Below are 14,765 nucleotides of genomic sequence, written 5' to 3' on the forward strand. Positions count from 1 at the left end.
CACACTTTGCTTTCACAGTTATCTTCGGGACTTAAGCTCCATTTCTGCAGTATACTTTGTTGATTCTGAGTCCAATCCTCTCTTCAGTAGGTGGAAATGTCTCTTCTCCAGTCTTTTGAATCTCCTGAGAAGCTTCTCCTTGTCTTTTCTCTGCCCTCTTCCAATTATTTTCAGAAACACGCATTTTGTTTGAGTGCACACACTCCCCTAAAATTGCTCCTGTAAATTGACAAAGGACCGTGTTTTCATCGTTCAGCTTGCGTGCAGAGGCAAAAGTGTGCTGTGGGATGATTTCATACTGAACTCTGCTGATAATTTTTCATGCCATAGAGATGAGTTGATGCATTAAATCCCCAAGACGGCCCTCCGCCCCCCTTCTAAATTCCACAGTGGCACGGCAAAAAGGCACACAATTGCCATGGGAGGAAACGTGCGTACCATTTCAATGGCACTTGAAACTTTGTGAAATTCACGCTTTTCAGCTTTGCCAGTGCTCATCGGATTTCACCGGCAAAAGCACAAACCATCATGAGTTTTTGGGGATGAGTTTGTCCGAATTCGCAACGCCCATCAGCGTTCGCATGCCTTATTGAAAACACATGAATTCAATCGGAAGGAGAAGTCATAATTTTAATTGTTTTTGCCGGGCGACATTTTGCCATTTCGTCCTCCACTTCTTCCCGAAAACTCTCAATATATCACATCTCCAATTCCACCACCCAGAATTCCGGTGAGACAATACCCAGGCTGACTTTTTGCTCACCTTTCCGCCCTCACCCTTGTCACTGGGGGTGGTGTCCTCCGCCCCCTGCTGCCCCCACCCCACCGCTCTCACTCTCCCTCTTCAATTGTGGATGAGAGCGCAATTCAAATAAATGACTTTCTGAATTTGATTTTATCACACGCCACCCTCGTCGTTCTCACTTGAGAGTCTCACTTCTCTTGAATTATGTCGGTATTTGTATTAAAAACAATTTTCTTTCCTTTCTTCCCCATCATTTTTATCCATCTACTCGCCGGGGTTATTATTGCGGCACGAGATGATGGTTGGATTGCACTCGACCACTTTTAATCCCTTTTCCACTCTCCTGCATTTTTCCACTTTGAATCCTCCGCACCTTTTGTTCACCAGTTTTAATTGGACTTTTAATCATCACGACTTTTGCTTCCGTGGGCATTTCTATTATTGGCATATCTCAAATCGCTGATAGTGACTTTGGTTGGATTAACTGCCACATCTTGAGTTGCACAAATGAATCAGATGCATATTTCAACCCTAATACCTTCTGAAAGGGAAACCAATTGACTCCATTCATGACACTCGGAATAACACATCAAACACTCTGACATAAGATCATAGGTTTAAAACTTTGCTTCTCCAATCAGGCATGTCTTATTGTTTAATAATTCTTAGAAACACATGAAACATCGTATTCACTGTATTCGCATCAAATCATCATATTAGCCTTCCTGGTAATGAATTCTTGAATTGTAAATCGCACAATGAACAGATGAGTCGTCCGACCAGGTCGAGTTTTTTTCCACCTCCACCAGTTGATCCAGATTCTACATCAGCCAAATTAACTGCAGATTTCTGTTTGAGCAGGAAACAATGATCAATGTCGTCTCAAAGAACTTCATCTCAAAGACATATTTACATATCACAAGGATATTCAAATATCTTGCTTTCAAACTTTACTTTATTCCTTCCAAAAGCGACGCGGCCAAGGATAATACCTGAAGAAATTCTCTTCTAAACCACTTCTCATCAGTCTCAAAAGACAACCAACATTATGTCATGCAGCGAACTTTATTGTGCATCTAATTAAAAGTCATAAACACATATCCTTGAGCTTAACCACAAACTAACTTACTTATTATTTAATCCATTTGGTTGAAAGTCACTTCTTCAGTCTCTCCTCTATAAAACCGATAATCTTCCAACTTCTCCACTGCATTTCTAGTCCCTTTTTTCAGTTATTATCCAATCTCAAATTGAAATCACTCTTTTCCAATTACAATTCCCGAACATTTCTTTCATACCCCTCGAAAATTCTTCATTTCCTGCTCACCCTCCCTCCATCTCCGCCACTGTGCGATATGCTTATTGTTATTTCCAATTGAACTCACATTTTTATTGCACACAGCCCCGGGAAAAATTGAATTTCGAGCGCTCGGGGATCCACCCAACTCGGCATTCGCCTCCGGAACGTCGATTGTGGGTGGGAGACGTGCAGCAAGATTCGCCGCGATGCAGCGCCAAGAGCCGAAACGTGCGAGTGTGAGAAGGAAATCGCATGTGAGGAACTGAAGAAGACCTTGTATAGCATCCCCTCTCTCTGTTGTGTGTGTGCTGTTATGAATTTCCATCTCATTCATGTTTCGATGGCGTCTCCAACTCAATGAGGGGTGCAATCACTCGTAAAAATGCACTCTCAAACTCCGACTCTGAGAAGCGATCCACCGACGCCCTGCAAAGCAGCGCGAATATAAAATACTAAAGAAAAGAATGCCTGTATAACTGTGGAAAAACATAGAAAACCCTTTGAATAGGGAGAGAAAGGGAAAATGACAGAGAGACAGAAAATGCAATATTTATAAATACATCGCTAGACTTCAATAATTCCATCCTAGAGGCAAAATTTATTTACAGGAGCAGCTTTTTCCCCATCTAATACTCCTTAATAATATTTCTCGGAATTAATAATCAAAGGAAATCCCGGATTTTCAGTGGAAATGCAATTTTCAACAGTCCTTTTAACAAAAATAATAATAATATTAATTACATCACTCTCTATGAGCGATTTTTAAATCGTATTCGCTGTAAATCATTCTTTGTTCACCATTGAAATGAAATCATTTGAAAGACCTGTCGATTTTTATCACCATTCTATATAATTCAATACAATTAAACACACAAAGTACTGAGATTGAGTGCAAAAATTAAAAAATAATTATAAATTCAAAAGCACAGTCCTGTTTTTGATAGTGCCAATATACCAATGTCAAAGCCCACTAATGGTAATTTAATCACATTACATTAAAACACCCTACCTTTTGATTATTACGCCGATGCTGTGATTGGCAAAAAATTACATTTTTCACACTGTTAAATAATGCGAAATATGAATGCAATGCGAGAAAATAAAATTGAACAAGGACAGTTGAAAATGGACATTTTGTTGGGGCAGTGAAACAATAAAAAAAAATCGATGAGAAATGGGAAGAAAAACAAAAGTGTTAATGAAGTGGATGGAATTTTTTTTTTCTGTTTCTGTATGGAAAATAGTAATTTTTGGAGCGGAAAATCGCCCGCATGCTCTGAATTTCATCCAATTCACCACTACTAAATTTTTCCCCAACAAAATTTCCACTATGTACTAAAATGCATGACATTTTTTTTCTCAATATTCGCTCTCTAACAAACTTTTAATTAACACACCAATCACAACCCCATTTTGTATCTGATATGATGGGAAAAAGTGTATAAATTTTCATCTCCTTCAAAGTATCAAATAATTTCACAGAACAATTGTGACTCATTCATAAGATATTCAATTCCACACCAACAGCAGAAACAGTGAAGCTGAAAATCATTAATTAGACACGCCAATCGACAGAGAGAAAAACATCCGAATTGAGATTGTTTCTCCTCGCATAGAAACATCTTCAAAAAGTATACTTTTGCGCGCACCAAATTAGGTTAATATATATATTATTTTTATCACTTGTATATATGTTTGGTGTTGTTTGAAGAGCACGTAAAATACTGTACTATTTCATGGCACTATTTTTTCCCCTTGTGCACACAAACACGCGCCTGGAAAGTTCGTTAATATTTCATTGGGAAAAAGCGTCACAGCGACTAAAAGGCAAAACGGGTGGCGCACTCTTCATCAAGAGGGGCTTTGTTTGGGCAAATATAAAAGCCACCCCGGAGCCTTTAGTGGAGCCTCAGCCAGACAGAGTGGAATGTGTGAGGGGGAAAGGTGAGAAAGTACAGAGTCATAGTCGTCAATTTAAATGTAATTTAGGGAATTTATTTAAAGCCAAGCACGATACAAACATTAGCAGAGGAGAACTTGATGATATATGTACGTCGCCTCTTCGACCCCGTCAAACACCCCCCCCTTCGATACATATGTATTGAGGCAGGACATGGGGAAAGGGAGACCTGTGATTTAATTGAATTTTTTCACAAATGCGCTCCGTCATCGTGCGACAAAACCTCAATTTTCCCATTTTAATACCGCCTTTTGTTTGTCACACAAAACAGACGAAATTGCATAGTGAAAAGGCGATGGAAACAGTCACGACAAATGAGAATCATTAAACAAGAGAATGCGAATAATTAATTATGAATGAAAAAGTGTGACTTAGAAGAACAAGAGAAAAAAAGAGAACAGAAAATACACAACGCAACCAAAACTGGACACAGAATTTTCCCAAGATATTGCAAAACCCACCAAGAATGTTGCCAAAGCTAAAGTTCAAACAGAATAAAACACTAAAGGAAAAAAGAAAGAATTTAGAGTATGAGAGAGAGAATACTTTTTAAAAACACCTTCATCATCGAAAAAACCCACAGAGAAGAAAATAAAAACGTCAAGAGTATGAAATAAATTTTGTGGAAAAGCAGGAGAATTTTTCTACATTTTTTCACAGTTCGCCTCATGCACCTTTTCACCTCCCCCTCCCACCGAAAAAAAAACTCACGCCGGGGTCACCAATAAATACCACGGCTGGGGTAAATTGAGGTAAATCCTACATTTCTCTCATCTCAGGACAGAGTAATTTTTTGTCAAACTTTCACAGCTCACGAAATTGATAAAGAAATCGTTGTCGAACGTGCTTTTCGTCACGAATCACAAGTCAAGCATTTAAGACCACCAGAGAGAAGTTTCTGGAAAATTTGAGTTCCTCGTAATTTACTAGAGAGAAATCCTTAGCATTAGAAGAGAACATTCAATATGTGTTTGATTGATTTTAAGAACAAGAAACACACAAGTATTTGTGCTACGAATGTGTTTGAGGAAAGATTTCTTGTTAGACATCTATTTATTATCAATCAAAAACCAATAGCAATTTTCTGTGCATTATTGGAGAGGCAGCAAATATTGAATATCGAGAAAATACAATTTTATTGCTTTTCAGCCACAAGTGCACTGAATACGCCGAGATATTAAGTAAAATGCATGCTTATTGAATTAATTTATTCGCAGATATTATTTTCTCTTCTGTATTTTCCATAAAATTTCATTCTTTTCTACTCAATCAGGTACTCAATTGCATATTCCGCAGTGGCTATAAATAGACGCTGAGTTCCTGAGATATCCTTATTCTATTTATTTCCGCGGTAAAGTTAACATCATTGACCAAGTTGTATCCAAACAACATGAGTGATTGTGAGGAAAAATCCAGTGCTGAAGATGTGTTTGAAAATCCAACTGAAAATGTGTCCAATTCAGTGAAAGCAGATTCATTGGAATGGTTGAGTGCAGAGGAACAACTACCCACAGAGCTCGATTCTGCTGAAATCCCTCCAGTAACCATCACAAATGTGAATTGTGCTTATATATCTCAATTGATGGAATCACTCAACATAAGTGACTACAGCATTCAAGTCTTGCCAATTGGATTTCTGCTAAAAATCACTAATTGGAAGAATTTTGATCTCATCATTCGACGCTTCAGGGGTGACCGAAGGCAATACTTTCTGTTTCGACTTTCGGAGGACAATCTCAAGAAATTCATCCTCATTGGCCTCGGACGAATGCCCATTGATCATCTCAATGCTCAAATGGCAGAAGAAAACATCTTTCCTGTGCACATCAAAATGGTGAAAACAGGGAATGCAAGACATGTGAAATACATCGTGTACTTCAGAAAGGGCTCAATCAAGCTGAATCACCTTAGAACTGTGACTCACATCAATAGTGTCTGCGTGGAATGGCAACCCTTTGTGAAAGAAATTGATCCGTATAATTCACGTCATATTCAATGCTTTCGCTGCAAACATTTTGGTCACAAAAACCGATATTGTTTAACAGCTCCTGCTGCTGCGGAAAATGACATGAATCAGACAACTGCAGCAGCACGTCATGATGCTATAAACTGCGAAAATTGGCGTCATAATTCGAGCAACTCTAATTATCCGAGTCGCCAAGATAATCTGCACAACAATCAAGTGTTGCATCGCTTCGATGAAGTTACAGATCGAATGAGAGAGTGCATCGCAAAGTTGGAGGAAATCAAAGAAACACTCGCCAAGATTGAATAAATACTATTACATGATGCTTATCATAAACTCTGTGTCACAATTAAAAAAAAATGTATGCAATATGTCTGTTAATCGCCGCAAAGCTTGAATAAAGAGAAACATTTCCCGAATTGGTTTACATGAGAATCACTAAATACCAAAAATATCCTCTGTTCTAGTGGATTTTCATGAGTAAATCTCTCTTTTTGGGGATTTTCCCTTCCTCTCTCATATTTATATGTGGAAATAGATCCTTCATACACCAATTCCCACTTTATAATCTTTTTTTCCCCAATGTAAGCGGCTCCCCTTTTTTCTCTCTCTCTGTTCTCTCTTCTCATCGACAAAGTATATATTAAAAACTCATACCATCACATCCCATAAACCCCCTCTGCAATTCACCCACAGAGCATTCATGGATTCCTCGCACTTTCTCATCATTTTCCCTATATGGAAAATCCCACGATATGTGGAACAAGAACTTCGAGAGGGCGCGAAGTGGAAAAAAAGAACTTTTATCACTGGCCACATTCAGTGAAAGAGAAGCTCGCAGTGAAATAAAATATTTAGCAAAAGACCTCGTGAATCTCACAGAAAAAGGAAGCAAGAACCCATGAGTGCATGGTGAAAATCTATAGGTGAGTATCTTAAGCAAAGAAACCGACGTGAAGGAAGAGAGAGATTGGTGGAAAAGTTTCCTTTCAAACATCATCAATTTCTCCTTCATCACAAACAGTTTCAGCAAAAAGTATGATTCGCTTGTTCTTCGTTGAAACTCACACTAGAAAATTTTCAACCTGGACATGATGCGATGCTGTTGCTCAATTAGGTTTTCCCTTTCTTAGCCAGAGAACAAAACTATCAACACATGATACTACACACACACACATACGATTCATCCAAAATTTTCTACAAGCCACGAAACACAGAGATATAGAATACATTTAAACAATAAACCTGTTGAAACAGAGGAAAATAGCAATGAAAAGAGTATTTTCAACTAAATCTGTTACAATTTTAATAAAATGAAATTGCAATCCGCAGAAATTTCACCCCACACAGACGTGGTTTTACTGTGCAATTGACTTTCAGGAAAGCTAACTTGTTTATTATCACGAAGGATTAGTTTTTCTCACAGAAACTCATATTATTAAAATTGCAACTGAATTATAGCCTGAAGTGAAAAGAGCAATAACAAAAAGCTAAATTATGCAAAGCTTCTCTTTTCAAACAAGATGCACAGGACAGTTTCCCGTGTTCTACTCAAAAAGTGAGAAAAATACATCAAATGGAAATTCCTCTGATGCGCAATGGTTTCTATAAAAGCTCACTATTTGCCTGCAAACATCCATGAAAGTTATGTTGAAATATGTTGAGTGTTGGATTGAATGTGAGCAATTGTTAAAATATGAATATTCCCTGTCAGTGGGCGGAGCATTTGAAGAGGCGTGCTCTGTGCGTATATTTCCACTGCTTCACATTTTACACTCAATGTTCAATTGGATTGCAATTGATTCAATCTCATGAAATAAAATATCATACACCTCAAAAGCCTGGCTATTCTGGGATTTGTGCCATTTTACCTCCAAATGAGCGCTCAGGAGCATTTGTAAACATGAACTATGGTGTGCCAAAGGGCAGAAAGAAAAAAAGGGGACAACAGCGTGGAGTCCATTGAGGGTAAAACCAACCTCGTAGTCAGTTGGAATACATAAAAATCAATTACTGTTATTTCCACCTCAGCCAACCTCCACTTCTTTCCGTTTCTCTCCCATCATCGAATCAACCCCCAACGACTGCCCATTATCATCAGCCCGGCAGGTGGCATGCCGACGGTTTGGGGCAGTACAGCCAAGTGGGTGGAAAATCTCTCCCACCCCACCCAAACCACCCCCTTATACCAGTGCGGGGTGAAGAAAATGAGACTGAGCAGGAAAGCCAGGTGGAGGACAAAAAAAATGAGCAAAACGCCAAATGAAAAAGAAAGTCAAGCAGCCATTCTCCAGGCCAAAAATGTGTTCAACAATAGAAATTATGTGGCACATTAAAATCATTTTGTATCTCCACTCTCGCTCGGCCTTTTCCCACCCCCTTCGCGACCCTCTCTCTAGCACACAGCGGATGTCCAGAGTAAAATACACCGACAGGTTAACCCTCGAGCGAGAGGAATTTAATTGTTGCATTATGTTGACAAACAAAATGCAATTTTGACAGAAAAAATGATTGGTATATTTCTCCCATCCACTCACATGGCAAAACAAAAGAGTGTTGAATATATTTCATGATAATACAAAGTGATACAATTACCAAACCGCTGAATATGGCATTTTCCAATTAACCCCACACGGGAAGCGCACATTCCAACAGTCATGAGGCAGTAATGAGAGGGTGCAAGGGACCGAATGAAAGTGCGCTTCTAATGGCCACTTGCCATTGCCCTTGAGGTGTCTCTAGCAATTGTGACCATTGATTCATGTAATTCACCATCACCAATATACATGCAAGGGAGTGAACCTTTGTGCCCAAGCAGCAATATTGAGTTAGTGTCATTTGATTGCACCGTATCATATCACAAATGGGGGAATCCGATCAGTATTGCACGCTCGCCACGCCAATGTGGACACCCTCAGGGCAGTTTGAGCGCTCGCAAGCGTCATTCGATGCCTGCAGTGACAATTTATCTAACACCAAAAGTGGCCACAACACAGTGACCATTAAGTTTGAAGAACTGAAAGTTTAGTCAGCGAATTAAATAAAGTATAATACAATTCTGTAATTTCTAGAATTACATTAATTAAAAGGAAGGAAAAACTTCTATCAGAAATATTCTCTATACGCAAATTCATGACAAATTGTATGACAAATCTTTTTAATTGTCACAACTTATCAAGAACACATCAAATGCCCACTTGAGAATATGAAAATATCTGAGCCAAATAAGTATAATTCCAATTTCAATTAACATTTCAAAATGCAGTGTGCATTTCCCATTAAAATCTCACCACAGAGCAAAAATTATAATCCGCACAGCAAATTAAACATGGTATAATTCCATTTCCTGCTATTTGATAATTACTCCTTTGTGTTGGTTTCCATTTCAATTACACACACCGTCCAGGATATTCCAATGAGCAACATAGTGAAATAGCACACGAATTCTCCTTCTGACGTACCAAGAAAGTGATACTCTTTGCTCACTAAAACCAATTAACTTTACCCCAATTGTGCAATGCGTGGTTTTGCTCTTGAGCAATCATTTAAATTTGATATTTTGCTGAGAGCCGAACAGCAAAAGCATTCCCGTTTCTGTACTTTGTGTTAAGAAGAAAGAAAGAAAAAAAGCCGACAAGCAAGCTTAGATAATTCCCCCCCTTCTCAATTCACCCGCCCAACATTTGAGATAATCTCGTGTGATTTAGAGGAATTTCAGTCGGAAAGTCATGCATTTCGGAAGTAGGATGAGACACTATTACGTATTCATGGCACGTTCTGTGGCCTTTTCTTACCTTGCCGCCGTCCTGATTGTATCATTGTCTTCTGGCTCGTTGTACAAGATCGTCGCAATGCACTGTGCATACTCCACCGCGTCCACAGCCAGAAATCCCGTCTGACTGGCTGGCGACGTCTCCACGATGTCCATCAGCGGTCCACCGGATCTGTTTGCTACCATTATCAGACCAGCCGCCATGCACTCCACCACGGAGATGCCAAAGTGCTCATTCCACATCGTGTGCAAGCCCATCCTCGCCGTTTGGTAGCACTGCAGCAGCTCCTGGTACGTCACATTCACCCGAAACTCCACGCTGTTCTCCAGCGACAGATGCTTGCTCAGATCCTTCATGTTCTTCATCCGCTCCACGTCCTCCTCGTGGCGACATGAGCCCACAATCACGAGTCTCAGGCGATTCCACAGAGGCTCATCGTTCACCAGCAGCGAGCGAAGTTCGTACATCGCCTGCAATTGCAGCGGATGATCTTTCTCAGGGCGAAACTGTCCCACGGACATTATCACGATCCTCTCAGCGTCATTCCCAAGGAATTGCAGCTTCTTGAGATCGCTCACTTCGCATGGCGGATAAACACGATGAGTCGTCAGTGGAATCTGCCACAGGGAGTTGATGTGACCTTCTGTCCAGGACGAGTTCACCATCACGATGTCAGCACAGCGTCCCACGAGGCCGTACAACTGAAGTTCCAACAAATCCATAAAATTATATAAATATCCAAACTTATTGAATTAAGTCATTAAATCAAAACTACACAAATTGTATTTCAATTAAATTTTCACACCTTAAATAACTCAGTATTTAGACGAAGTTTCGTCTATAAAACGCCCCCACGAGTCATGCAATCATCACTTCAAAACGTGAAAAGAGTGTCATCAGTGTTGAAAAGAGTCTTGAAAAATGAGCTTATACAGAAACTTTGAAATCCTATTTAACTTTTTTTCTCTCAACACGACATTTTATGGTCAATTCACACAGAAAGTGTTTTACTCTCTCGCCAGTTTCAATGCATTTTTCCTCATAATTGGATTAATTTCTTCAATTTATTTCTGGTTTGACGACAATTCGTCAATTCAAACTAGTGAAGCCATAGTTTTTAACCTACTTATATCGTTTGCTGTGAGTCAAACATATTGCAAAACTTGTGGCATCATTTTCTACCGCAATCGTTTCAACAACATGTTAAACTGGGCACAAGATTTACGCGATAGGCAGTTTCCAGTTATCGTCACAGAGTCAGCAAAGCGTCAAACTAACTTGGCAAGAAAATACAGCAACAATCTACTACTGTAAAGTTGAATTTTAATCATAACAAGAACAAGAAAATGTCATCAACTTTCTTCCAGGCCCTACATCGCCATTTACTGTTTCGTTTGCTTCTGCATTTTACTTCAACGCATCCCATCGAAAGGATTCTATGTATCACTGCCTTTTGTGTCCCTAATTGATTATCCGTACGTCGTTTTGGTGTTCCAAACAATTTACGGCAACGTCAGTGCGTCTTTGGCAATGTTTCTCGACGCGATGTATCTTCTGATTGGCATTCACATCATCTTCTTCTCGCGCATCGTCAAAGATGTGATCAAGTCTTTGAAGAACACTTCCGAATCCGAAGATTTCTCGTCTCAAACGCTCTTCACAATGCATGAACTTTACTGCGAATTTATCCACACTTTCAGGAAATTCAGTGACACTATTTCGCTGGTTTGTCTCGTTCAAGTTGTGAATAGTACAATTCTTCTTTTACTACTGCTTTACTTGGAAAATACATCTTCAAATGATTGGATTTTGCGAATCACGATCTGCAGTGTGAGCATGCAAGCATTCCTGATTTGCCTTCTCGGACAAATTCTTGAGGCAGAAGCCGAAGAAATCTCCCATGAACTCTGGCAAACGGATTGGTACAATCTGAGTCTGAAGGATCGCAAGAGATTCCTTCTGTGTCTGCAAATGAGCCAGCAAAGCTTCGGATTGAAAGCTGCAGGCGTTTACAGCATCAATATGATGACGTTCGTTCAGGTTCGTGGTCGAAAAACATCTTTATCAATTATTTCTACTCACAAGACTTTCTCCTTTCAGATCCTAAAGCTATCTTTCACTTATTGCGCCATTATGCAAAGTATTATAAATTGAAACAGAAATCGATGTCATGTTGTCTAATTACACTAATATTTCTCACAATGTCTGTTGTGTCCCTATTTTCTATATAGCACATGCAAATTGCTTCTTCTAAAGAAATAATACCTGTTATTTTCCCCTCACAGAATTACAAAATACGATCGAATAATTAATCAGTGCAATAAAAAATTCAAAACCACAGCAATTTCCACAATTTCTTTCAACACTTGTCCTCACATTGAATAGTTTGATAGAAACTGCCTAACGATTCAGTCATCATGCTTTACGAGAACTTTGAGATACTCTTTAATTTCTTCTTTCTCAACACAACTTATCACGGGAAATTTACGAAGAAAATCTTCTGTGTTTTCGCCATTTTCTGCGGTTTTTTCCTCATAACTGGCTACATTTTCACAATTTACTTTTCATTTCACATTGAATCATCAATTCAAACGATTGAAATTAATGAAATAGTATTATTCAACAGACTAGCTATATTTGCAGTTTTACAAACATTGTGTAAATCTTGTGGAATTATTTTATATCGCGATTCTCTGAATATTCTCATGAACTGGTTACAAAATTTGAGAGTTCGACAATTTGAAAATATCGTTAAGGAATCAGCCAAAAACCAAATCAGCATGTCAAGAAAATATAGTCTTAAAATTTTAAGGTAAAAACTATATTTCATTTTACATATAACATCAAAAAGGAGATAAGAAACACTATTTTTTACCCTATTTTAGGCCATACATTGTGTTCTACATTCTTGTCTGTCTCTGCCTAACATTACAACGAATTCCATCCAAAGGATTTTACGTGAAAATCCCATTCGTATCATCAAACGACAATTCGTTCTTCGTCTTGACGTTCCAAACCATTTACGGAAATATCAGTGCGTCTTTGGCAGTATTTCTCGACGCAATGTATCTTCTGATTGGCATTCACATCATCTTCTTCTCGCGCATCGTCAAAGATGTGATCAAAGTGCCGAAGATCTTTGAAGACTCATCCAAAGATAATCTTCGAGTATTTCACGAATCGTACTCTGAATTTATTCAGACTTTCAAGAAGTTCAGTGAAGCTACTTCTCAAGTTTTTCTCGTTCAAGTCACAAATAGTGTCATTCTTCTGCTTTTATTGCTCTACATCGACCGAACATCTCCCGTTGACTGGGTGTTGCGAATTGCTATTTCTAGCGTAAGTTCACAAGCATTCCTGATTTGCCTCCTCGGACAAATTCTTGAGGCAGAAGCCGAAGAAATCTCCTATGAACTCTGGCAAACAGATTGGTACAATCTGAGTCTGAAGGATCGCAAGAGATTCCTTCTGTGTCTGCAAATGAGCCAGCAAAGTTTCGGATTGAAAGCTGCAGGCGTTTACAGCATCAATATGATGACGTTCGTTCAGGTTCGTGGTCGAAAAACATCTTTATCAATTATTTCTACTCACAAGACTTTCTCCTTTCAGATCCTAAAGCTATCTTTCACTTATTGCGCCATTATGCAAAGTATTATAAATTAGAGCAATGCAAGATTCGATGTAATTCCTCAACGCATCGCTATTGCTATATCAATAAAGCACTTTTTCATGCACCTTTAATAACATTTTTCGTATTTATGTGGAACAGTTTTTGCATATCCCGATTTAGGATTTTGCAATCTACAGCATAGCAAAGGTATATTTTCTTTGTATAGTAAATTTTCTCTTAACGTATTCCCTAGAAGCACAGAAATATCAAGACTCACCTTGGCGAACATGCGGTAGTAGAAGAGCTTGATCCAAGTCAGGAAGGGATTTCTGGCTACGTAATTCTTGTTGTTGTGCGACAGAGTCCTCGCCTGAACTCTCCTCAGCATGTCGCTGCTGATGGTGGGATAGTGAACGTATCCGGACACTCTAGCGCCGACCAGGAAGCGGAAGATCGGGAAGGTGAAAGCATAGCCCATTGTGTCGATGAAGACGTCCGGCGGGAATTTCCAGGCCGCCTCCAAGCCCAACCACACCGAACCCAGACTCTGGCCCAGAAGAGTAAAGTAGGGATACTTGACCGCCTCCACCCACTTCCTGCGGTGCAGATAAACGAACTGCACATCCTTTTCCTGGATGCTCACGTTGAAGGTGTTCTTGGCCTTCTTCAGAATATCTCTGGGCGTCACTCCCACGTCGCCTGTGTAGATGATAATCTTCGCACTGGGATACCTGCGAAATCAACAACATTACAATTCTTGTCCTGGTGGAAATCTTCCTGGAAAACTCACTTCTTCAGAAGACACCGAACGGCGCACCAAAGCACTCTCTCACCGCCGCCGCCTGCATTGCAGTACGGATGGAACAGGCCAATATACGTGGCATCCGGATGCTCCTTTACCCTGCGAGTCCTCTTGCCGCTGAAGAGTACTCTGAGGAGCAGCAGGATAAAAATTCCGGCAACTGCTGTGAAAAACAGCCCAGCTGTCATTGTACATAACCTGCAAAGGATGGAAACAAGTGGTTTAAGCTGTATTTAATGGTCAGAAAAGGGAGATTATAGGCAGAACTTACAGAGAACACGCGCAAGGCATTGTTGCATCACTTTTCACTCAAATTACACGTTGATAAACAGAATTTGCAGCATTTTTTCTCCAAGTAAAAAGCGCCCCGAAGCAGAACCTGAAGAAACTAAATATTTGACTTTTCAGCATTTTCGAATCTGCCGTTAATACACTGGAAAAACATTTATCAACAGAGATTTTCTTGGTATAGTGAAAGTGCAGAACATGGGCATTTCCGGTTTCCAAATTGCTAATTTCAGAGTAGGATGAAAAAATAAAATTCCTCAACGCAAAACTGTAAAAAAAATATTGCTAAAAATCTCTCAAATCACTTATGAAACATTCTTG

General features: G+C 39.4%; 1 protein-coding gene across 1 annotated transcript; it reads right to left on the minus strand.

The window, feature by feature from the left end:
- Positions 1–1,724: 1,724 nt before the first annotated feature.
- LOC132265982 (GDP-Man:Man(3)GlcNAc(2)-PP-Dol alpha-1,2-mannosyltransferase) lies at positions 1,725–14,539 on the minus strand. The gene is made up of 5 exons (XM_059766788.1): positions 14,428–14,539; positions 14,145–14,354; positions 13,632–14,085; positions 9,766–10,445; positions 1,725–2,471 (listed from the first exon to the last, which is right to left on the minus strand). The coding sequence occupies exons 1-5, from the start codon at positions 14,445–14,447 to the stop codon at positions 2,372–2,374; spliced, it is 1,464 nt and encodes a 487-aa protein (XP_059622771.1). The 5' UTR covers positions 14,448–14,539; the 3' UTR covers positions 1,725–2,371.
- Positions 14,540–14,765: the final 226 nt, after the last annotated feature.

The sequence above is a fragment of the Phlebotomus argentipes genome, unplaced genomic scaffold, assembly GCF_947086385.1.
Source record: "Phlebotomus argentipes unplaced genomic scaffold, Phlebotomus argentipes genome assembly contig_5, whole genome shotgun sequence".
In the NCBI taxonomy this organism is placed as follows: Eukaryota; Metazoa; Arthropoda; class Insecta; order Diptera; family Psychodidae; genus Phlebotomus; species Phlebotomus argentipes.

Bases quoted from the DNA above. Each gene is read 5' to 3' on its own strand.
- LOC132265982 (XM_059766788.1), bottom strand. From the start codon at position 14,447: ATGCCTTGCGCGTGTTCTCT. The intron at 14,086-14,144 runs GTGAGTTTTCCA...TTGATTTCGCAG, and splicing joins GTTCGGTGTCTTCTGAAGAA to GTATCCCAGTGCGAAGATTA. The intron at 2,472-9,765 runs GTAAGAAAAGGC...GCTGCTTTGCAG, and splicing joins ACAATCAGGACGGCGGCAAG to GGCGTCGGTGGATCGCTTCT.